The sequence below is a fragment of the Drosophila suzukii genome (genome assembly GCF_043229965.1).
Source record: "Drosophila suzukii chromosome 2 unlocalized genomic scaffold, CBGP_Dsuzu_IsoJpt1.0 scf_2c, whole genome shotgun sequence".
Lineage (NCBI taxonomy): Eukaryota > Metazoa > Arthropoda > Insecta > Diptera > Drosophilidae > Drosophila > Drosophila suzukii.
In genome coordinates, this window is record NW_027255896.1 from 15,039,665 (window position 1) to 15,065,121 (window position 25,457).

The 25,457-nt window shown below is 35.8% G+C and overlaps 1 protein-coding gene across 15 annotated transcripts in view; it reads right to left on the bottom strand.

Moving 5' to 3' along the window:
- The window catches only part of LOC139354007 (uncharacterized), a 978,888-nt gene that overhangs the window by 608,067 nt on the left and 345,364 nt on the right, over window positions 1-25,457 (bottom strand). Inside the window, exon 4 of one of the 15 annotated variants that reach the window (XM_070998218.1) lies at window positions 15,821-20,785. The exons of the other annotated variants lie outside the window; for them this stretch is intronic. Coding sequence (XP_070854319.1) covers window positions 20,669-20,785 — 117 coding nt within the window. The 3' untranslated portion in view covers window positions 15,821-20,668. Of the gene's footprint in view, window positions 1-15,820; window positions 20,786-25,457 lie in introns of those variants that run through there. 15 annotated transcript variants of the gene reach the window in all.

Here is a 25,457-nt window from a genome sequence, read left to right on the forward strand (position 1 = left end):
ACATAGAAGCCAACCAACACCAAAACCATACCGACCAAAGCAGATACGAAAATGACAACTACAACAGTGACCATAACTCGAACAGTAAACACGATAATAATCAAATGGAAAACTATCCACAGGCAGAATTCAATAATACGGTTTTTTTTACGAAGCCGCCTCGGATGGGTTACCACTAATAGAACTTAACATAGACAAACAGAAATACGTGGCCTTAATAGACACAGGAGGCACCTTGAGTTTAGTTAGCGACCAGATTAACGGTTACAGAAAAATGAGACTAAATACGCCCATACCATACACTACAATTAACAGCAAAGACGTAATAGCGTACGAAATTCATACCACAGCCCCAAAAGAATTTAACTTACCAAATAACGCAAGAGTACGATGGAAATTAGCCCCGCTTAAGGGAAGAAAATACAATTTTATCATAGGGATAGACCTCCTAAATTTTTTGAATGCATTTATAAACATTGAGAGGAAGGTTTTAATTTTAAATCAAAAAGAAAACGTAATTATAAACAATCCATATCAATACGAAGAAGTTTCTGTATTAGAAATTAGCAGTAAAAACTTATAGAATTTGAAACTCGACCACTTAAATGAAGAAGAAGTCAGAGAAATTAAAGTCATTGTACAACGATTTAGCAAACTTTTTTTTAAGGAGGGAGACCAACTAACTAGTACGACAGAAATTGAACACGAAATACGGACCAATACAGAGGAACAGTTAAACTCAAAACTTTATAGATACCCACCACAACACGAGGAAGAAGTTAGGAAACAAATATAAGAAATGGAAGAACAGGGTATAATTAGAAAGAGTAATTCAAGATACTCTAGCCCACTTATAGTAATCCCGAAGAAGATCGACAACTCAGGAAAGAAAAAGTTTAGGATAGTAATAGACTACAGGAAGTTAAATGAAATAACCATAGACGACAAATTTCCGATTCCGAACATTAATTCTATTTTGGATAAACTAGGAAGAGCTCAATACTTCACTACAATAGATTTAGCCAAAGGCTACCATCAGATCTTAGTCCGAGAATCAGGCAGAAAAAAAACGGCATTCGTAACGCCACATGGACTATATGAGTTTATAATATATTTATATATTGAATGAAATACTTAGGGATCACATTAATAAAAAATGCGTCGTGTATCTAGACGATATACTTATTTTCAGCACCTCATTAAAAGAACATGTGTAACTTCATGAAAAAGGAAACTGAATTTCTAGGACATATCCTTACAAAAGAGGGCATTAAGCCAAATCCAAATAAGATCGCAATCATAGAAAAATTACTGTTACCACGAACAGAGAAGCAAATAAAAAGCTTCTTAGGTATAACAGGTTATTACAGAAAATTTATAAAAGATTATGCTAAAGTAGCACAGCCAATAACCAAGTATTTGAAAAAAAATGTTAAAATAAATCTAAAAGACCCCACCTATGTCGAAGCATTTGAAAAATTAAAACATTTAATCAGTTCTCACCCAATTTTAAGATATCCCAATTTTGAAAAAAAATGTACATTAACTACAGATGCATCAAATTATGCAATTGGATCTGTCGTATCTCAAGACGGTCATCCAATCTGCTTTGCATCAAGAACGCTTATCAATCATGAAAAAAATTACTCAGCAACAGACAAAGAATTCCTAGCAATACTATGGAGCGTCAATTATTTCAGACCATACCTTTACGGGAATAAATTCAAAATATTAACTGACCACCAGCCAATAAAATTCTTACACTCAAAACATAAAGGTAAAGATATTTTACCCAGACACCAGAGATGGTTATTAAAATTAGGAGAGTATCAATTTGAGATAGATTACTTGAAAGGAAAAGAGAACAGAGTGGCAGATTTTCTTAGCAGACTGGAAGACAGCGACCTTACGAACAAAACCGAAAACGAAAGAGACAATGAATACAAAGATAATATTTCAGACATAAACATGATAGCAAACATTGAAGATAATCTCTCAACATCAACAGTACACTCAGCCGAAGAAAATTTACACAATCATTTTTATATAAAAGAGGAAATAGTTAACAAATATAAAACACAAATAATTATTACAGACAGTAAAACAGACGAGTATAAAACAATACATGGAAAATCAATAATATTTATAGCAAAACATGACTTTCCAACAATGAAAGATATTTTCAGGAAATATATACACAAAGGAAAAGTCGGAATCTATTCAGAATTATCGTATCAAGAGTATAACATAGTACAAGAAAAACTAATAGAAATGTTTTCAGACAACAAACAATTAGAATTCATAAAATGCACACTCAGAGCTCAAGATATTGAACATGAAACAGAAGCAGTAAGACAAATTTCGTTTTATCATGTAAGAGAAAGTATGCACTCAGGAATTCAGGAAACATATAACCAATTGAAAAACAAGATTTACTTTCCAAAATTGTTAGAGTTGGTGCAAATGGTTATAAATCAATGCGATTTTTGCAAAGAAATAAAATATGATAGAAATCCTATTAAAAATAAGTTCAGTAAAACGGAAACCCCATCAGATAAAAATCAGATAATACACTTGGATACATATGTAATAAAAAATACACATTTTTTAACGACCATAGATAAATTTTCAAAGTTCGCAGCAGTATACCCATTAAATGATAGAAATCATATCACTATAGTAGAACAATTGGAGGAACATTTTACGAAAATAGGCAAACCAGGTAAAATAATAGCTGATAACGAATTTGATTCATTCAGGATTAAAGAACTACTAAGACAAGAAGGGATAGAATTACACTTAACAAAACCGAATAGTCACACTGGCAATTCAGATGTAGAAAGACTACACAATTCACTAGCAGAAAAGTTTAGAACAACATATAAAACGGAAGCGTCGAATATGCCAGTAAAACAAATTATGCAGAGAGCAGTGAGAAATTACAATGAAAGATATCACTCCACAACCAAATGTACCCCCAGCGAAGCCCACAACAATAAGATAGAATTGACAAAAATAAAAGAAAATATAGATAGCGCTAAACAAAAAATGTTAGAAAAGCACAACGGCAACAGGGAGCATTATGAAGAAAAACGAGAAGAGGGTTTTATAAAGAACTACAAGGCAGTCAGACACAAAGAAGCTCCGAAATTCAAAAAAGCAAATCTCGGTAATATTGACCCAATAAATATTAAACGCCCTTATAAATTTACAGAAAATACTAACGACGACTATGTTGCTGACGACAATACTAATGACAATGGCAATAACAACAACAGCGGGAACACTAACGATTCAAGAAATACCTGATCAGGACTGGTATGCGCAAATAGAGATAAAAAATCAAGATATAATTATCACAACAGATATAGTAGTACATATTATAAACTTAAAAGATATTGACAATATTTTGAACGAAATAGGAAAAAACATAGAAATGACAAACAATGACAACAAACACATATTACAATCGGAACTAACTGAAACAAAAAACAAATTGTATACCCTATATTATTATTATTATTATTACAGATAGAGAAGTTTAGAAAACTAGACTAACTTAGTTGGTAAAGCGCTGGCAACAAAGGCTTCGGCTTTTAATGTTAATGATATTAAGTCTATTATTTTTTTTTGGTTTACATATTGTTCTTTGTATTTTAGCTACTAAGTTGGTAAATTTTTATTTATGTACATTTGGGGTGTTTTATTAAATTCTGTGGTATAGGTTTGAAGCTTTTAGGAAGAGTAAGATTTTTTCTAAATTATCTGGGTTGAGTTCATTGAGGAGATTTATTGGGTTTGTGTTTTTGAAGATAGATAGTTTTGTAGGGAGGAGTAAAGGGCATGAATTTAATAGGTGGGGTATGTTATTGTCGCCTTGGCAAAAGGGGCAGGGTGAAGTTTGGTTTTGATTAAAGTAGTGCTCGTGTGTAAGTTTTGTGTGGCCTAGTCTGAGGCGTATTATTTTAATTTGATCGAGTCTACTCGATTTGGGATGGAAGGATCTGCAATAATTGTCGATGTTTGAATTGTCTTTGTTAATGTTTTTATACCATTGATTGCAGTGTTCTATGTTTAGTGTATTTCTTGTTTGGAATTCTAGTTTTAAGTGCCTGTTTATGTCTGTTAAGTTGATGTTTGGGGTGTAAATAAGGGGCATATTGCTTGTCGATTTTGCGGTTTGGTCGGCTAGCTCGTTGCCTGCTATGCCTACTTGGCCAGGAATCCATAATATTTTAATTTTTGGGCACAGTTTTGTAAGAAGTGATCTGATTTTGTTAGAGTAAAAATTGTTTTTGTTTGTGTTTCTTATGGCGTCAATTGCTGAGAGAGTCAGAGCAGATCATGAACTTTCCCCTTGTGCTTTTGACTTGATCGATCGCTACTAGGATGGCTATTATTTCTGCGGAGAGTACTGATGAGTATGGGGGTAGGATACCATATTTAATGATATAAGTATCTGTTGTGATTGCATATGATATGGTGGAGTTCATTTTTGATCCGTCCGTAAATATGAATTTGTGAGTTTTATGGTTGTCTTTGGTATGTTCGTATAGTTTCCTGTATGTCTCTGGTGGTGTGGTTTGTTTCTTGTACGCTCTAAATGTTGTGTCTATGAGATTTGGGAGATCCCAAGGTGGCAGGTATTTGTGTAGTTTTACTGGTTCATAGGGGAGATTTAGTGCTTGACAAAGGTTTATTGTGCGGTCTATGGTTGATGGGTTTTTTTTTGGTTTTCTTTGTTTGATAAGTTTGTGTGTTGGTGTATCTTTCGAAAATATCAGGTTTTTTGTGAGTTTGGCTGTTTGGAGGTCTCGTTTTTGCTCTAAAGGGAGGATGTTGGCTTCGTATAGCAAGTTATTTATGGGCGTGGTTCGGTAGGCGCCAAGGGCTAGTCGAATTGCTGTGTTAAAGGGTGTTTTTAATTTGTTTAGCACGCTTTTCGGAGCGTGTCCGTATAGAAACAGGCCATATTCCAATTTTGCTATGACTGTTGCTTTCGCGACGTGAAGTAGTGTTTGTGTATTACAATTTAGGGTTGGAGAGGCATTTAATGATATTTAATTTTTGGTGTAGTGATGGAAGAAGTGATCTTATGTGTGTGTCCCATTTGTATTTACTGTTTATGGTTATCCCTAAGATTTTTAGTGCAGTTACTTGTTGTATTGGTGTATTGCTACAGCTTATGGTGCTGGTGCAATTGTGCTTTTGGCAAATATGGAGGTGTTGGCACTTAGCTAAGGATAGGTATGCCCCTGAGTATGAGCACCAGCTGTTTATGTCTTGTAATAAGTTGTCTAGGTTGAAGTTAAGGTTTTTGATTTTGTTGAAATTTATTATGAGAAAAAAATCGTCGGCGTATGCGTTAAATTTAATTTCTCTGTGTAAAGTTATTATGTTTGAGAGCTTGTTGAATGCGATAAGAAATAGGATTACCGATATAGGAGATCCTTGTGGGATACCATTGCATAATGAAAGTGAATTTGACATGTGCGGACCGACTCTGACAATTATTTTACGTTTCAGCATGAAGTTCTTGACGTAATTAATTATTTTTGGGCCTGTTTTCCATTCCTGTAGTTGATCAATTATAGTGTGCACCCCTATTCGATCAAAGACTCTTGCAAAGTCAAGAGTGACGAGGGAGGTGTGCTTCTTTGACTTCGTAATAAGATGGTCTACTTATAGTAGACTATCCGAAGTCGATTTGCCTTTTTTAAAGCCGAATTGGTTTGTATTTAAAAGTTTGTTGTGGGTCACAAACCACCATAGTCTTTTTGCTATGATTTTGTCTAGTGTTTTTGCTAGACAGAAGTTGAGGGAAATGGGTCTGTATGAAGAGATATTTGTTTTGTCAGTTATTGGCTTAAGAATCGGAATGACTAGGCTTATTTTGTAGGCTTGAGGTATGTGGCTGTCGAAAATTTGGTTGAAAAGGTTTTTTATTCTGTTTTTTGTGGTAAGGGAGCTGTTGCGTATCATTTCGTATGAAATTCTGTTTAATCCTGGAGTGGATCCTTTAAGTGATTGTAGTGCTGCAAACAATTCAAGGTAAGTTATGTTTTTCTCGATAGATTTGGCTGTTGAAGTGGGTGTATAATTGGCTGTGTTGATTTTATATTTGTTATTTCGGAATTCGTCTGAAAAGTTTAGGTCGCTTGAGAGCTCTGAGAAGTGTTGGGAGAAGGAGTTGGCTATTTCGAGAGTATCTGTTGTTGTTGTGTTGTTTTTGGGATTAAGTATGGCGTGAATTTGTTTGATTGGGTTAAGGCCGCAGAAGCGTCGTATGTTGCCCCATATTTTGGATGAAGAAGTTTCTGGTTGTATGGTGGATGTAAAGGAGCTGGAAGCTTCGCTTTTTCTTCTTTTTATTTCAAACCTGTACTTGGCGTTTAAGCGTCTGCAGTGTATAATGTTTGCAAGGTTGATGTTGCGATTAAGTGCTTTCCAAGCTAATTGCTTTTCTTTTTTTAACTGGGCTAGTTTTTTGCTCCACCATGGGACCCTGTAGGGTTTTGTATTTACTGAGGCTTGTGGGAAGGAAATGTTTGCGCTATGTAGTATAATTTTGTTGATTTGTGCGGCTTCTTTATTGACATTTACTGAAGTGGGAAATATTTCGTTATGTTTGTGTGTGAGAGTCTCGTATTGCTCCCAGTTGGCTTTTTTTAATATAAAAAATGGTTTTGAAAATTTGTTTATCTTGTTTGGAGGGAACAGGGAGATAACTATTGGAAAATGGCCGCTGCCGTGGAGATCATTAAGTATTTCCCACTTGGCGTGTGGGGCTAGTGTTGCTGAGCAAAGTGAGAGGTCGATATCCGTGTATGTATTGTGTGTTGAGAAGTGTGTGGGGGATTTGTCGTTTAGTAAGATTAGCTGTGTGTTGTCAATAAATTGTTGTATTGTTTTTCCTCGAGAATTAGTTTTCGGGGAACCCCAGGCAGGGTGCCATCCGTTAAAGTCTCCTAGAATTAGTGAGGGTGTTTGATTATTGTACAAAGTGTCTTCAAGCATTTGGTTTGTGACGGTTCTGTTTGGGGCAATGTATGTTGTCTTAATGTGCATGTTCTCCTTGGAATTAATGTGTATTGCTAGAGCTTCAAGGTCGTTTGGAATGTTTACTATAGAATATTGAATTGACTTGTGTACTAATAGCGCTACGCCGCCAAATCTGTTGGTGGCTATGTTTGTTAGTAGTATGTAATTTATTGGAGTTGGTATGTTGCTAGTATGTTGTATGTGTGTTTCTTGAAGCGTAATGATATGCGGAGAGTATTTTTTAATCAGGATTAGGAGGTTATTATAGTTATTTGTATATCCTTGAATATTCCATTGAATTAAAGTTAGTGACATTTTGATAGTGTAAGAAGTTCTGAGGTTGAACCTTAGAGCAGGGGAGATCTGTGGCTGTTAAACTGATTCGCTGTCGCTGTTAGTGGTATGTTTGTTTTTGTTAGAGGATTTGGCTTTTGATTTAGTTGGTTTGAAGTTAGTACAGAGGGGGTTTGACTTATCTTTAGGGAATATTTTTAGTTTAAGGTCCTTTGTGAGTTGAGATCCGTATGCGGTTGTTATTTTGGTGGGGTTCATGTTGTCCGTTTCCATGGCTTCGGTGTCGTCTTGGTCGTGTTGGTTGTGGTTTTGGAGAATTTTTTTCGGTGCCAGTGTTGTTTTGATTGATGCAGATGAGGTTGTAGGTGTGTTTGATCGGTTGTGATCGCAGGATGTGGATGTAGTTTGTACATTTGAGGATGTTGATGCGAGAGTGTTTGAAGATCGGGTTCTTATTGTGGTTGTGGTGTTTGTAAGTGTGTTTGCATAAGAATTTCTTGTTTTGTATCCGTGTCGCTTAAAGTAAATACCCAGAGCAGTTTTATGATCGACTTTTTCGGTAGTCTTTATGGCAGTAAGCTCTTGTTGTTTACAGAATGTGGGGCATTTGCGGTCCAAAGGGCTGTGTTGAGAGTCAAGTTCGGGATTGTTTACGCAATTTAGGCATTTTTTGTCGTTTTTGCAGAGTTCTTTTTCGCTGGTGTGTTTTTCATCTGAGCAGTTTAAACATTTTTCTGTGCTCTTGCATATGGGTGCAGGGTGTCCAAAACGTAGGCACTTTCTGCAACGTAGTGGGAGAGGGATGTAGTTGCGTACGCGAACAGTTTCGTAGCCAACTCGCAGTATTTCAGGGAGTTGAAGGGTTTCAAATGTAATTATTATGAGTCCGGTTTCGGTTAGGCTGTAGTTGTTGGTGGTGTTGTTGTTGGTGTTGCTGTAGTTGTTGGTGTTATTGTTGGTGTTTTGTCTCTTCATGATTTTTTTTACTTCAATTACTTTCTGTGGTTTTAATTCTTGGAGGATTGTTTCTTCATCTATATATCTAAGGTCATTACAGTAGATAACGCCCTTTGAAAAATTAAGTGTCTTGTGTTCGGTTGCTGTTATTTCCATATCTGCGATTTTGGTAAGTTTTAGAAGTTTTGTGGCTTGTGTGTTGTTTTTAGTTTTTATCAAAAGTCCGCCGTCTCTGGTTTTTTTCACGGATTCAACTCTTCCTCCGCAGGCAAAGTCCACAGATTTTTCGATAATGAAAGGTGAAACAGTTTGGAATGAGGTTTCATTTTTACTTTTAATTACTATAAATTTGGGTTCTCCTAGTTGATACGATCTCGTAGTGTATTTTGCTATGTCTGGTGGCTCGTGCATGGTTGCTTGTAAAGGGCTTGCGCCCGAGTGGTAAGAAATGGTGTGTTTTTTGTTGTTGTCTTTTTTTGTTTTGTTTTGTGGTTAATATTTGTTTTTCGAAATTTTGCTGATAAGCTCAATGGGTTTTTGCAAACGCGGGATCGATGCTGTTGTAATACGACTTGTCTCTTCGGAGGTTGAAGTGGTACTGTGTATACCCTATATGGAAACCACAATCGCGAAAGAAGAGGATTAATTAATGTAGTAGGTAGTTCAGCAAAATGGTTGTTTGGAACAATGGACGATGAAGACAGGAAATAAGTTGAGAATCATATCTCTACATTTAAAGAAAACATGCAGGAAACAGATGAAGCATTAAACAAGCAAATTTACATAAATACGTATTTCAATGATACAATAAAATACATTGAACAAATAGTTAAACAAGATAGAGAGGCAATAGAGAGACAATTGAATGCAATTAGCAAATTCGAAAATAACAGATACCAGGAGAACTTATATTACGACCAACAGATAAAAATTCAGTTAATAAAAAATAAGATTGAACATTTGCAGGATAACGTTGCTTCTGCTAGATACAATATATTACATCCCAGCATATTAACAGGTCACGAAATAAAAAAATACAATATCGATTTCAACAAACTAAACCATATAAAGTTAGCTACGGCTATGTTCAGAAATAATCTTTTAGTATTCGCAATAGAAATACCAAAAAACTTTATAACAGTAAAAATACAACAGATAATACCGATGCCAAATGAAGAAAACTTTGAAATAGATCAGGAATCAGAACTGATATTTAACTATAAAAATTCAACATACACCTGTAAAACAAATAAAAAATTAAAAGAAATGCGAAAAAGTAAACATTGTGTATTTAAGAAAAATTGCAAACTGATACAAAGAAATGAAATGCAAATATTAGAACTAGACGAAGAAACCGTAGTAATTAAGAATGCTAAAAATGAAACATTATATCAAAATTGTAACAGCAATGAAATTAAAATGAAAAAAAATATTCTAATACACTTTACAAATTGTACAATAGGTATAGAAAATAATTATTTTACAAATTCATACGAATTAGATAAGAAAAGAATTTTATATGAGAAATCAAACCAAACTCAAAATTTTACTAAACAAATCACTTTTGAGAAAATATTGGAAAATAATAAGATTAACTGGTCGAACAAAAGAAAATTAAAAACACATAAAGACATAAATTATTTTTTTAATGCAACCATACTTTTGTCAATAATTGTATTAATTGCTTACATTGTTTTAAAACACAAGAAAATTAAAATTCAGCTCAATAACAATAGAATTCAGGAGAATTCTTATCTAAAAGGGGGAGAAGTTACGTATAACCCCACTTCACTTCCCACATATGTCCAAAACCCAATTTCTTCTTTACCACCTCTTAATAATAAAGTACAAGAATTGCTTAACTCATTAAATGCTAAATAAACAATATATTAAAGTAATACAGCAAACAGGAAATGCACAGGTTAACGATCTGGCACATGCCAACCAAAATAAGTTCTAAGAAAATATAAAATCCAAATAAGCAATATAACACAGTAAACAGGAAATGCATAGTTCATCGATCGTTATTAAATTCAGGCTAACTAGAGGCCAACGATCTTACACATGTCGACCAGAATAATTCGTAAGAAAACCTAATAAGCACTTCTGTAAACCTAAATTAAGTTTTCTTTAAAACATTATCAATAAAGAATATTCAGTTGATTTTTGCCCACCAAACCCGCTTGACGTGTTTTACTTACAAATAATTTATTTTTTTAAAACTTCGCAACTCCTTAAACAAAATTGACGCAGCCGGTAGGATCCTTTTTAATTAAAGAGGGTCCAGTGATTATTCAAATCGAACTTAACGTGAAGAAAAAAATATAACAACAATTTTTTGTGACAAATAAAAAATACAAAAAGTCAGCGAACAGAAGCGAACTAAAAATCAGTCCGCTAAGTGAACGTGGTGCAGTGCATAGAAAAGTGCATTGATCAAAGCAAAACCAGACCAAGCAGCGCAACAGCATTAAATCCAACTAAAAATCAGTGGATTAATGCCTGTAGAGATCGAACTAAAATCGACTTAGACAGCGCTAAGAAGGAAATCAACTCAACCTGGATATAAGAAGGCAGCGAAGGATCGCTTCATACGACAATAGCAGGATGGCTCACGATAACGGCCAGATGCCCCAAGCGGATCTTTTGGAACAATTGGCCATAAGGGAAAGACAGCTGGAGCAACTGCAACAAGCGTATGTACAGCTCCAAGGAAATGGAAACAACCCAGCCCAACAAGAGCGGTTGTTCAAAAACATCAATCGTTTGGCAACCTTTACGGGAACCGGGGAAATTTCCATCAACTCCTTCTTCAGTAGCGTGGAGTACCTGTTACAGACGGTAGAGGACCCACAACCCAAGAGAGAAGCCACAAGGACAATATTCTACAGGACAATTCAGGGTCAAGCAAAGGATGCAGTAATAAATATCCCGGAGCCGGACAACTGGGACCTGATAAAAGCCACCTTGAAGTTAAGGTACAGACCAGACACGGAGCCGCACCAAATCTACAAGAGGATATGTGACCTGAGAGTGAATTCGGTGAGCGAGCTTGCAGTAGAAATTCAAAATATAAAATATAAAAATGATGAATTAATTGTGTATCATATGAATGATAAGTTTATAGATTTAAGTAATGTCGAAAGTTTATTAGTTAACACAGCCAAAGAAATGACACAAGGCACTTTACTAGACAAGATCTACGAAGTCAGAGATTTAAGCACTATATTAAAGATAATGATGCAACGCAGATATGAGAATAGTTGCATTAGGTATCAGTATAGGAAAGGTAGACCTAATCAAAACAATTACAGGAACAACAACCAGAATACCAATCAACAATATAATCAGCAAAACAATACAATGCAAAATGCACATCAAAATAAGAATACCAATCAACAATATAATCAGCAAAACAATACAATGCAAAATGTACATCAAAATTATCAGAGCAACAATTCAGGACAAGTTAGACAGAACAATACCCCTCAGAATTTTAGAGGCAATAACTCCGGACAAAGTAGACGATATCAAAATAATCAGTGGAATCAACAAGCGGAATCACATCAGTTTAGGCAAAATAGGTCAGCGAATGTGGTACCTATGGAGGTAGATAACATAGAAGCCAACCAACACCAAAACCATACCGACCAAAGCAGATACGAAAATGACAACTACAACAGTGACCATAACTCGAACAGTAAACACGATAATAATCAAATGGAAAACTATCCACAGGCAGAATTCAATAATACGGTTTTTTTTACGAAGCCGCCTCGGATGGGTTACCACTAATAGAACTTAACATAGACAAACAGAAATACGTGGCCTTAATAGACACAGGAGGCACCTTGAGTTTAGTTAGCGACCAGATTAACGGTTACAGAAAAATGAGACTAAATACGCCCATACCATACACTACAATTAACAGCAAGGACGTAATAGCGTACGAAATTCATACCACAGCCCCAAAAGAATTTAACTTACCAAATAACGCAAGAGTACGATGGAAATTAGCCCCGCTTAAGGGAAGAAAATACAATTTTATCATAGGGATAGACCTCCTAAATTTTTTGAATGCATTTATAAACATTGAGAGGAAGGTTTTAATTTTAAATCAAAAAGAAAACGTAATTATAAACAATCCATATCAATACGAAGAAGTTTCTGTATTAGAAATTAGCAGTAAAAACTTATAGAATTTGAAACTCGACCACTTAAATGAAGAAGAAGTCAGAGAAATTAAAGTCATTGTACAACGATTTAGCAAACTTTTTTTTAAGGAGGGAGATCAACTAACTAGTACGACAGAAATTGAACACGAAATACGGACCAATACAGAGGAACAGTTAAACTCAAAACTTTATAGATACCCACCACAACACGAGGAAGAAGTTAGGAAACAAATATAAGAAATGGAAGAACAGGGTATAATTAGAAAGAGTAATTCAAGATACTCTAGCCCACTTATAGTAATCCCGAAGAAGATCGACAACTCAGGAAAGAAAAAGTTTAGGATAGTAATAGACTACAGGAAGTTAAATGAAATAACCATAGACGACAAATTTCCGATTCCGAACATTAATTCTATTTTGGATAAACTAGGAAGAGCTCAATACTTCACTACAATAGATTTAGCCAAAGGCTACCATCAGATCTTAGTCCGAGAATCAGGCAGAAAAAAAACGGCATTCGTAACGCCACATGGACTATATGAGTTTATAATATATATATATATTGAATGAAATACTTAGGGATCACATTAATAAAAAATGCGTCGTGTATCTAGACGATATACTTATTTTCAGCACCTCATTAAAAGAACATGTGTAACTTCATGAAAAAGGAAACTGAATTTCTAGGACATATCCTTACAAAAGAGGGCATTAAGCCAAATCCAAATAAGATCGCAATCATAGAAAAATTACTGTTACCACGAACAGAGAAGCAAATAAAAAGCTTCTTAGGTATAACAGGTTATTACAGAAAATTTATAAAAGATTATGCTAAAGTAGCACAGCCAATAACCAAGTATTTGAAAAAAAATGTTAAAATAAATCTAAAAGACCCCACCTATGTCGAAGCATTTGAAAAATTAAAACATTTAATCAGTTCTCACCCAATTTTAAGATATCCCAATTTTGAAAAAAAATGTACATTAACTACAGATGCATCAAATTATGCAATTGGATCTGTCCTATCTCAAGACGGTCATCCAATCTGCTTTGCATCAAGAACGCTTATCAATCATGAAAAAAATTACTCAGCAACAGACAAAGAATTCCTAGCAATACTATGGAGCGTCAATTATTTCAGACCATACCTTTACGGGAATAAATTCAAAATATTAACTGACCACCAGCCAATAAAATTCTTACACTCAAAACATAAAGGTAAAGATATTTTACCCAGACACCAGAGATGGTTATTAAAATTAGGAGAGTATCAATTTGAGATAGATTACTTGAAAGGAAAAGAGAACAGAGTGGCAGATTTTCTTAGCAGACTGGAAGACAGCGACCTTACGAACAAAACCGAAAACGAAAGAGACAATGAATACAAAGATAATATTTCAGACATAAACATGATAGCAAACATTGAAGATAATCTCTCAACATCAACAGTACACTCAGCCGAAGAAAATTTACACAATCATTTTTATATAAAAGATGAAATAGTTAACAAATATAAAACACAAATAATTAATACAGACAGTAAAACAGACGAGTATAAAACAATACATGGAAAATCAATAATATTTATAGCAAAACATGACTTTCCAACAATGAAAGATATTTTCAGGAAATATATACACAAAGGAAAAGTCGGAATCTATTCAGAATTATCGTATCAAGAGTATAACATAGTACAAGAAAAACTAATAGAAATGTTTTCAGACAACAAACAATTAGAATTCATAAAATGCACACTCAGAGCTCAAGATATTGAACATGAAACAGAAGCAGTAAGACAAATTTCGTTTTATCATGTAAGAGAAAGTATGCACTCAGGAATTCAGGAAACATATAACCAATTGAAAAACAAGATTTACTTTCCAAAATTGTTAGAGTTGGTGCAAATGGTTATAAATCAATGCGATTTTTGCAAAGAAACAAAATATGATAGAAATCCTATTAAAAATAAGTTCAGTAAAACGGAAACCCCATCAGATAAAAATCAGATAATACACTTGGATACATATGTAATAAAAAATACACATTTTTTAACGACCATAGATAAATTTTCAAAGTTCGCAGCAGTATACCCATTAAATGATAGAAATCATATCACTATAGTAGAACAATTGGAGGAACATTTTACGAAAATAGGCAAACCAGGTAAAATAATAGCTGATAACGAATTTGATTCATTCAGGATTAAAGAACTACTAAGACAAGAAGGGATAGAATTACACTTAACAAAACCGAATAGTCACACTGGCAATTCAGATGTAGAAAGACTACACAATTCACTAGCAGAAAAGTTTAGAATAACATATAAAACGGAAGCGTCGAATATGCCAGTAAAACAAATTATGCAGAGAGCAGTGAGAAATTACAATGAAAGATATCACTCCACAACCAAATGTACCCCCAGCGAAGCCCACAACAATAAGATAGAATTGACAAAAATAAAAGAAAATATAGATAGCGCTAAACAAAAAGGGAGCATTATGAAGAAAAACGAGAAGAGGGTTTTATAAAGAACTACAAGGCAGTCAGACACAAAGAAGCTCCGAAATTCAAAAAAGCAAATCTCGGTAATATTGACCCAATAAATATTAAACGCCCTTATAAATTTACAGAAAATACTAACGACGACTATGTTGCTGACGACAATACTAATGACAATGGCAATAACAACAACAGCGGGAACACTAACGATTCAAGAAATACCTGATCAGGACTGGTATGCGCAAATAGAGATAAAAAATCAAGATATAATTATCACAACAGATATAGTAGTACATATTATAAACTTAAAAGATATTGACAATATTTTGAACGAAATAGGAAAAAACATAGAAATGACAAACAATGACAACAAACACATATTACAATCGGAACTAACTGAAACAAAAAACAAATTGTATACCCTATATTATTATTATTATTATTACAGATAGATAAGTTTAGAAAACTAGACTAACTTAGTTGGTAAAGCGCTGGCAACAAAGGCTTCGGCTTTTAATGTTAATGATATTAAGTCTATTATTTTTTTTTGGTTTACATATTGTTCTTTGTATTTTAGCTACTAAGTTGGTAAATTTTTATTTATGTACATTTGGGGTGTTTTATTAAATTCTGTGGTATAGGTTTGAAGCTTTTAGGAAGAGTAAGATTTTTTCTAAATTATCTGGGTTGAGTTCATTGAGGAGATTTATTGGGTTTGTGTTTTTGAAGATAGATAGTTTTGTAGGGAGGAGTAAAGGGCATGAATTTAATAGGTGGGGTATGTTATTGTCGCCTTGGCAAAAGGGGCAGGGTGAAGTTTGGTTTTGGTTAAAGTAGTGCTCGTGTGTAAGTTTTGTGTGGCCTAGTCTGAGGCGTATTATTTTAATTTGATCGAGTCTACTCGATTTGGGATGGAAGGATCTGCAATAATTGTCGATGTTTGAATTGTCTTTGTTAATGTTTTTATACCATTGATTGCAGTGTTCTATGTTTAGTGTATTTCTTGTTTGGAATTATAGTTTTAAGTGCCTGTTTATGTCTGTTAAGTTGATGTTTGGGGTGTAAATAAGGGGCATATTGCTTGTCGATTTTGCGGTTTGGTCGGCTAGCTCGTTGCCTGCTATGCCTACTTGGCCAGGGATCCATAATATTTTAATTTTTGGGCACAGTTTTTTTAAGAAGTGATCTGATTTTGTTAGAGTAAAAATTGTTGTTGTTTGTGTTTCTTATGGCGTCAATTGCTGAGAGAGTCAGAGCAGATCATGAACTTTCCCCTTGTGCTTTTGACTTGATCGATCGCTACTAGGATGGCTATTATTTCTGCGGAGAGTACTGATGAGTATGGGGGTAGGATACCATATTTAATGATATAAGTATCTGTTGTGATTGCATATGATATGGTGGAGTTCATTTTTGATCCGTCCGTAAATATGAATTTGTGAGTTTTACGGTTGTCTTTGGTATGTTCGTATAGTTTCCTGTATGTCTCTGGTGGTGTGGTTTGTTTCTTGTACGCTCTAAATGTTGTGTCTATGAGATTTGGGAGATCCCAAGGTGGCCGGTATTTGTGTAGTTTTACTGGTTCATAGGGGAGATTTAGTGCTTGACAAAGGTTTATTGTGCGGTCTATGGTTGATGGGTTTTTTTTTGGTTTTCTTTGTTTGATAAGTTTGTGTGTTGGTGTATCTTTCGAAAATATCAGGTTTTTTGTGAGTTTGGCTGTTTGGAGGTCTCGTTTTTGCTCTAAAGGGAGGATGTTGGCTTCGTATAGCAAGTTATTTATGGGCGTGGTTCGGTAGGCGCCAAGGGCTAGTCGAATTGCTGTGTTAAAGGGTGTTTTTAATTTGTTTAGCACGCTTTTCGGAGCGTGTCCGTATAGAAACAGGCCATATTCCAATTTTGCTATGACTGTTGCTTTCGCGACGTGAAGTAGTGTTTGTGTATTACAATTTAGGGTTGGAGAGGCATTTAATGATATTTAATTTTTGGTGTAGTGATGGAAGAAGTGATCTTATGTGTGTGTCCCATTTGTATTTACTGTTTATGGTTATCCCTAAGATTTTTAGTGCAGTTACTTGTTGTATTGGTGTATTGCTACAGCTTATGGTGCTGGTGCAATTGTGCTTTTGGCAAATATGGAGGTGATGGCACTTAGCTAAGGATAGGTATGCCCCTGAGTATGAGCACCAGCTGTTTATGTCTTGTAATAAGTTGTCTAGGTTGAAGTTAAGGTTTTTGATTTTGTTGAAATTTATTATGAGAAAAAAATCGTCGGCGTATGCGTTAAATTTAATTTCTCTGTGTAAAGTTATTATGTTTGAGAGCTTGTTGAATGCGATAAGAAATAGGATTACCGATATAGGAGATCCTTGTGGGATACCATTGCATAATGAAAGTGAATTTGACATGTGCGGACCGACTCTGACAATTATTTTACGTTTCAGCATGAAGTTCTTGACGTAATTAATTATTTTTGGGCCTGTTTTCCATTCCTGTAGTTGATCAATTATAGTGTGCACCCCTATTCGATCAAAGACTCTTGCAAAGTCAAGAGTGACGAGGGAGGTGTGCTTCTTTGACTTCGTAATAAGATGGTCTACTTATAGTAGACTATCCGAAGTCGATTTGCCTTTTTTAAAGCCGAATTGGTTTGTATTTAAAAGTTTGTTGTGGGTCACAAACCACCATAGTCTTTTTGCTATGATTTTGTCTAGTGTTTTTGCTAGACAGAAGTTGAGGGAAATGGGTCTGTATGAAGAGATATTTGTTTTGTCAGTTATTGGCTTAAGAATCGGAATGACTAGGCTTATTTTGTAGGCTTGAGGTATGTGGCTGTCGAAAATTTGGTTGAAAAGGTTTTTTATTCTGTTTTTTGTGGTAAGGGAGCTGTTGCGTATCATTTCGTATGAAATTCTGTTTAATCCTGGAGTGGATCCTTTAAGTGATTGTAGTGCTGCAAACAATTCAAGGTAAGTTATGTTTTTCTCGATAGATTTGGCTGTTGAAGTGGGTGTATAATTGGCTGTGTTGATTTTATATTTGTTATTTCGGAATTCGTCTGAAAAGTTTAGGTCGCTTGAGAGCTCTGAGAAGTGTTGGGAGAAGGAGTTGGCTATTTCGAGAGTATCTGTTGTTGTTGTGTTGTTTTTGGGATTAAGTATGGCGTGAATTTGTTTGATTGGGTTAAGGCCGCAGAAGCGTCGTATGTTGCCCCATATTTTGGATGAAGAAGTTTCTGGTTGTATGGTGGATGTAAAGGAGCTGGAAGCTTCGCTTTTTCTTCTTTTTATTTCAAACCTGTACTTGGCGTTTAAGCGTCTGTAGTGTATAATGTTTGCAAGGTTGATGTTGCGATTAAGTGCTTTCCAAGCTAATTGCTTTTCTTTTTTTAACTGGGCTAGTTTTTTGCTCCACCATGGGACCCTGTAGGGTTTTGTATTTACTGAGGCTTGTGGGAAGGAAATGTTTGCGCTATGTAGTATAATTTTGTTGATTTGTGCGGCTTCTTTATTGACATTTACTGAAGTGGGAAATATTTCGTTATGTTTGTGTGTGAGAGTCTCGTATTGCTCCCAGTTGGCTTTTTTTAATATAAAAAATGGTTTTGAAAATTTGTTTATCTTGTTTGGAGGGAACAGGGAGATAACTATTGGAAAATGGCCGCTGCCGTGGAGATCATTAAGTATTTCCCACTTGGCGTGTGGGGCTAGTGTTGCTGAGCAAAGTGAGAGGTCGATATCCGTGTATGTATTGTGTGTTGAGAAGTGTGTGGGGGATTTGTCGTTTAGTAAGATTAGCTGTGTGTTGTCAATAAATTGTTGTATTGTTTTTCCTCGAGAATTAGTTTTCGGGGAACCCCAGGCAGGGTGCCATCCGTTAAAGTCTCCTAGAATTAGTGAGGGTGTTTGATTATTGTACAAAGTGTCTTCAAGCATTTGGTTTGTGACGGTTCTGTTTGGGGCAATGTATGTTGTCTTAATGTGCATGTTCTCCTTGGAATTAATGTGTATTGCTAGAGCTTCAAGGTCGTTTGGAATGTTTACTATAGAATATTGAATTGACTTGTGTACTAATAGCGCTACGCCGCCAAATCTGTTGGTGGCTATGTTTGTTAGTAGTATGTAATTTATTGGAGTTGGTATGTTGCTAGTATGTTGTATGTGTGTTTCTTGAAGCGTAATGATATGCGGAGAGTATTTTTTAATCAGGATTAGGAGGTTATTATAGTTATTTGTATATCCTTGAATATTCCATTGAATTAAAGTTAGTGACATTTTGATAGTGTAAGAAGTTCTGAGGTTGAACCTTAGAGCAGGGGAGATCTGTGGCTGTTAAACTGATTCGCTGTCGCTGTTAGTGGTATGTTTGTTTTTGTTAGAGGATTTGGCTTTTGATTTAGTTGGTTTGAAGTTAGTACAGAGGGGGTTTGACTTATCTTTAGGGAATATTTTTAGTTTAAGGTCCTTTGTGAGTTGAGATCCGTATGCGGTTGTTATTTTGGTGGGGTTCATGTTGTCCGTTTCCATGGCTTCGGTGTCGTCTTGGTCGTGTTGGTTGTGGTTTTGGAGAATTTTTTTCGGTGCCAGTGTTGTTTTGATTGATGCAGATGAGGTTGTAGGTGTGTTTGATCGGTTGTGATCGCAGGATGTGGATGTAGTTTGTACATTTGAGGATGTTGATGCGAGAGTGTTTGAAGATCGGGTTCTTATTGTGGTTGTGGTGTTTGTAAGTGTGTTTGCATAAGAATTTCTTGTTTTGTATCCGTGTCGCTTAAAGTAAATACCCAGAGCAGTTTTATGATCGACTTTTTCGGTAGTCTTTATGGCAGTAAGCTCTTGTTGTTTACAGAATGTGGGGCATTTGCGGTCCAAAGGGCTGTGTTGAGAGTCAAGTTCGGGATTGTTTACGCAATTTAGGCATTTTTTGTCGTTTTTGCAGAGTTCTTTTTCGCTGGTGTGTTTTTCATCTGAGCAGTTTAAACATTTTTCTGTGCTCTTGCATATGGGTGCAGGGTGTCCAAAACGTAGGCACTTTCTGCAACGTAGTGGGAGAGGGATGAAGTTGCGTACGCGAACAGTTTCGTAGCCAACTCGCAGTATTTCAGGGAGTTGAAGGGTTTCAAATGTAATTATTATGAGTCCGGTTTCGGTTAGGCTGTAGTTGTTGGTGGTGTTGTTGTTGGTGTTGCTGTAGTTGTTGGTGTTATTGTTGGTGTTTTGTCTCTTCATGATTTTTTTTACTTCAATTACTTTCTGTGGTTTTAATTCTTGGAGGATTGTTTCTTCATCTATATATCTAAGGTCATTACAGTAGATAACGCCCTTTGAAAAATTAAGTGTCTTGTGTTCGGTTGCTGTTATTTCCATATCTGCGATTTTGGTAAGTTTTAGAAGTTTTGTGGCTTGTGTGTTGTTTTTAGTTTTTATCAAAAGTCCGCCGTCTCTGGTTTTTTTCACGGATTCAACTCTTCCTCCGCAGGCAAAGTCCACAGATTTTTCGATAATGAAAGGTGAAACAGTTTGGAATGAGGTTTCATTTTTACTTTTAATTACTATACATTTGGGTTCTCCTAGTTGATACGATCTCGTAGTGTATTTTGCTATGTCTGGTGGCTCGTGCATGGTTGCTTGTAAAGGGCTTGCGCCCGAGTGGTAAGAAATGGTGTGTTTTTTGTTGTTGTCTTTTTTTGTTTTGTTTTGTGGTTAATATTTGTTTTTCGAAATTTTGCTGATAAGCTCAATGGGTTTTTGCAAACGCGGGATCGATGCTGTTGTAATACGACTTGTCTCTTCGGAGGTTGAAGTGGTACTGTGTATACCCTATATGGAAACAACAATCGCGAAAGAAGAGGATTAATTAATGTAGTAGGTAGTTCAGCAAAATGGTTGTTTGGAACAATGGACGATGAAGACAGGAAATAAGTTGAGAATCATATCTCTACATTTAAAGAAAACATGCAGGAAACAGATGAAGCATTAAACAAGCAAATTTACATAAATACGTATTTCAATGATACAATAAAATACATTGAACAAATAGTTAAATCAGATAGAGAGGCAATAGAGAGACAATTGAATGCAATTAGCAAATTCGAAAATAACAGATACCAGGAGAACTTATATTACGACCAACAGATAAAAATTCAGTTAATAAAAAATAAGATTGAACATTTGCAGGATAACGTTGCTTCTGCTAGATACAATATATTACATCCCAGCATATTAACAGGTCACGAAATAAAAAAATACAATATCGATTTCAACAAACTAAACCATATAAAGTTAGCTACGGCTATGTTCAGAAATAATCTTTTAGTATTCGCAATAGAAATACCAAAAAACTTTATAACAGTAAAAATACAACAGATAATACCGATGCCAAATGAAGAAAACTTTGAAATAGATCAGGAATCAGAACTGATATTTAACTATAAAAATTCAACATACACCTGTAAAACAAATAAAAAATTAAAAGAAATGCGAAAAAGTAAACATTGTGTATTTAAGAAAAATTGCAAACTGATACAAACAAATGAAATGCAAATATTAGAACTAGACGAAGAAACCGTAGTAATTAAGAATGCTAAAAATGAAACATTATATCAAAATTGTAACAGCAATGAAATTAAAATGAAAAAAAATATTCTAATACACTTTACAAATTGTACAATAGGTATAGAAAATAATTATTTTACAAATTCATACGAATTAGATAAGAAAAGAATTTTATATGAGAAATCAAACCAAACTCAAAATTTTACTAAACAAATCACTTTTGAGAAAATATTGGAAAATAATAAGATTAACTGGTCGAACAAAAGAAAATTAAAAACACATAAAGACATAAATTATTTTTTTAATGCAACCATACTTTTGTCAATAATTGTATTAATTGCTTACATTGTTTTAAAACACAAGAAAATTAAAATTCAGCTCAATAACAATAGAATTCAGGAGAATTCTTATCTAAAAGGGGGAGAAGTTACGTATAACCCCACTTCACTTCCCACATATGTCCAAAACCCAATTTCTTCTTTACCACCTCTTAATAATAAAGTACAAGAATTGCTTAACTCATTAAATGCTAAATAAACAATATATTAAAGTAATACAGCAAACAGGAAATGCACAGGTTAACGATCTGGCACATGCCAACCAAAATAAGTTCTAAGAAAATATAAAATCCAAATAAGCAATATAACACAGTAAACAGGAAATGCATAGTTCATCGATCGTTATTAAATTCAGGCTAACTAGAGGCCAACGATCTTACACATGTCGACCAGAATAATTCGTAAGAAAACCTAATAAGCACTTCTGTAAACCTAAATTAAGTTTTCTTTAAAACATTATCAATAAAGAATATTCAGTTGATTTTTGCCCACCAAACCCGCGTGACGTGTTTTACTTACTAATAATTTATTTTTTTAAAACTTCGCAACTCCTTAAACAAAATTCGTATTTCTTCGCGGCGGATGTTCAGCATGGACAGAGTAGGAGGGATCGGCGAAGGAGTGTTTGCTCTGGATTCAAACTCACTCAGCCGATCTGAGACCTCAGTAAATTTGCTTAGAGCGATTTAGGAAGGTGTTAGTGCCATTTTGACGTTTGCACGGGTGACCCTCTTTCGGGGCGACGAGGTCTTGGCGATTAGTTCGGGTGTGGGCGGATCTACGGATATGCCTGGGACTACGTCAGGTGGAATAGACAACTTGTTGTTATCACTTCCAACGGACATTTAAAAGAAATGACCTTTTTTTTGGGTCAGAATCTGCTCGCCTTTGTTTATGTCGGATAAATAGGAAACCTGGCCCACTTGTTGAACAGTGGAACGAGGTGTCGACAAGAAAAAGTAGTGGATCGGAGAAATAGAAATTGGAAGCAAGTACCGACCTGGTAACTTTGCGGAATTAAACCCAATGATACGGATTAGGAACGGTGAGTAAGGAGTTCGAATATCACCCGTTGAGAAGTAATACTATAATATTTAACCCTTTTTGTATATGTATTAAGATTGGGACCAAGTTTGGTATATTTTTGCTGGTAATTTGCGTTTGGATAAGTTGAGGGGGAAAAATACCAACTATGTGTATATATATAGTCCCCGGTGGAGTAATTGTAACATTTTCGCCTTTACTTAAACTTCTGAATGAAGAAAAAATACCAAAATTTGTTGGCCGGAGGATGCGATCGGTTGATTATTTAATATTGGAGTATTGCTTTAATTTGATTTAATATTCCGAGGGAAAAATACTAAAAATATACCAAAAAAATTGGTGGACGGAGGATGCTATGCATGTAGTGGAGTGCTGGTATTTTTCTCGTTTAAATAAAATAAATTTTACGGAGTAAACACCAAATACCGAAAAAATACTAAAAAGTTTGATGGAAAATAAAACACAATGACCAAAAGTTGGTGTAATTTTTTATTTTATTATTTTTGACCGGATGGCCGACGGAAAACTTTAATTAGTCGAAACGGGATGGTGGAGTTAAAAATTATATGTGACTGTATGTAGATATTTGTATATATGTAATTTTCGCCGGTTTTAAATTTATTAAATAATTATTGCCGGCGGGGTATGTGTTGTTGTGGAAGTTTTCGATTTATTGTGTGTGGACTGTATTTGGAAAAACGAAAAAATATGTGCAAGTATTTTAGCGGCTGCGCATATACAGTGAGAAAAAATCTTGAAAAGTTTTGGGGGCCTGAATTGGCAGAACACTAGAAATTTAATAATTCTCACTGTATGCTTGCCTTATATTTGCACAATATTTTTTCTAAGCTTGGAATTTTTTCTCGATTTTGTATATGTGTGTGTAAGTATGGATGAGCGGCCAAATGCAATTAAAAAAAGGAGTCGGAAAAAATTGGCAATATGGCCGCACGTAGCAAAAGGAAAATCGAAGAAAAAAATGGCGAAGTAATTTTTAACAGCCGTTGTCGGATTTAATCGGACTAGGATTTCGGACAAATCGTACAGAAAGTCAAACGAATTATATTTTCGAGTGGCTGACTGCAGACCGGCAATAAATAAGACGAAAAGCTTTACTTATCTTATCCGGCTCGAAGGACCAAAATGTACCCCGGGGGGTAGCGGGGTACCGTGGTGGCGCTGATGGAATGGCGTGGGAGGCGACGGCGGGAAACTGGCGGCGTCGGCGGGCTGCTGCGCTGGGCTTCGGTGGTTTGCTGGTGGTGCGGTTTGCTGCTGGTGCTGCGGAAGCTGTAGGGGAGAAACCACTCGAAACGCGTATTTGCCCCTTGATCGAAATGAAAAACTCGAGAAAAACGTTAACTGGTAAAAGTAGGCGGGGGTGCGACCGCGGTTTTTTTTCAGTTTGAACTCCAAAATCGAACTAACTTAGTCTAAGCTCCGCTCTGCGCTCCAAAGCGCAGCGGAGACTTCATGGAGGGAGCTAGGAACAGCGCAGGAGAGCGGGAGCGCGAGAGAGCGGTAGAGCGGGAGAGCGGTAGAGCGGGAGAGCGGTAGAGCGGTGCAGCTGGATAGCGGGGCCAGTCCAGATTCACCGGACAGTGGGCCTGAACAATGACTAAGATTATTATCCAGGCACTCTTAATATTTATTCTCGTTATGTTGGAGAGGAGAGAGGTTTACCAAGATCCCACGACCCGAATACGACGTAGCTTATGCCGGCAATGGTGCCTGAATGTCGGACGCCTCTCACTAATATGCAATCTCAGTCTCGGTACCTGCGGTATCGGAGTGGATATACCTATACCAATTTCTGTGACTGTCAGTGTTGAGAGGCCTCTCAATCAGAACTTTGTCTCAGAATAGTGGCTAGACTTTAAAAAGTTGTGACGAAACGCAAAGCCGATGCCCTACAACGTACTAGGAATTTGTCCGGTCGTTTGCTTGGTTCGAGTCTTTGCGGTTTCCCTTGACATATTGGGGCGGTGGACGATTTTTAGTTTCTCTGGCCGACGCCCCACAACGTATTAGGCTAGTTGGTCAGGTCGTTTGCTTGGTTCGAGTCCAGTGATAGGACGGTTGTGGAGGCGGGAGGGGGTTCTCGGACAAATTCCTTATCTAAACACGGCCAATTGCCTGCGCAATAGTAATTGCAATCGTCCCCACATAGCGCCGTAAAATCTAGCCCTTACCGAATAGTTTTCGGACAGCAAATGGTCACCAACGGAGGGAAATACGCATTACTAAAAGAATTGGAGCTGTTAGAAGACCGAGACATACAGTTCTCAAAGGCGGATTCGTTTGAAATCCTAAGAAAAGCTGCTACTGACGGAATGCGCAAACAACATGATCACAATGAGAGGACCTACAATGCACGCAGCAGAATAGTATCCTTCAGGCCTGGTTAGGAGGTTTTTCGTAGAAATTTCCAACAGAGTTGTTTTGTAAAAAAAATTAACGCAAAGTTAGCCCCAATATTTGTTAAAGCGCGTGTGAGAAGAAAACTAGATCAGGCGTACTATGAACTGGAAGACTTACAGGGCAAACTGGTTGTT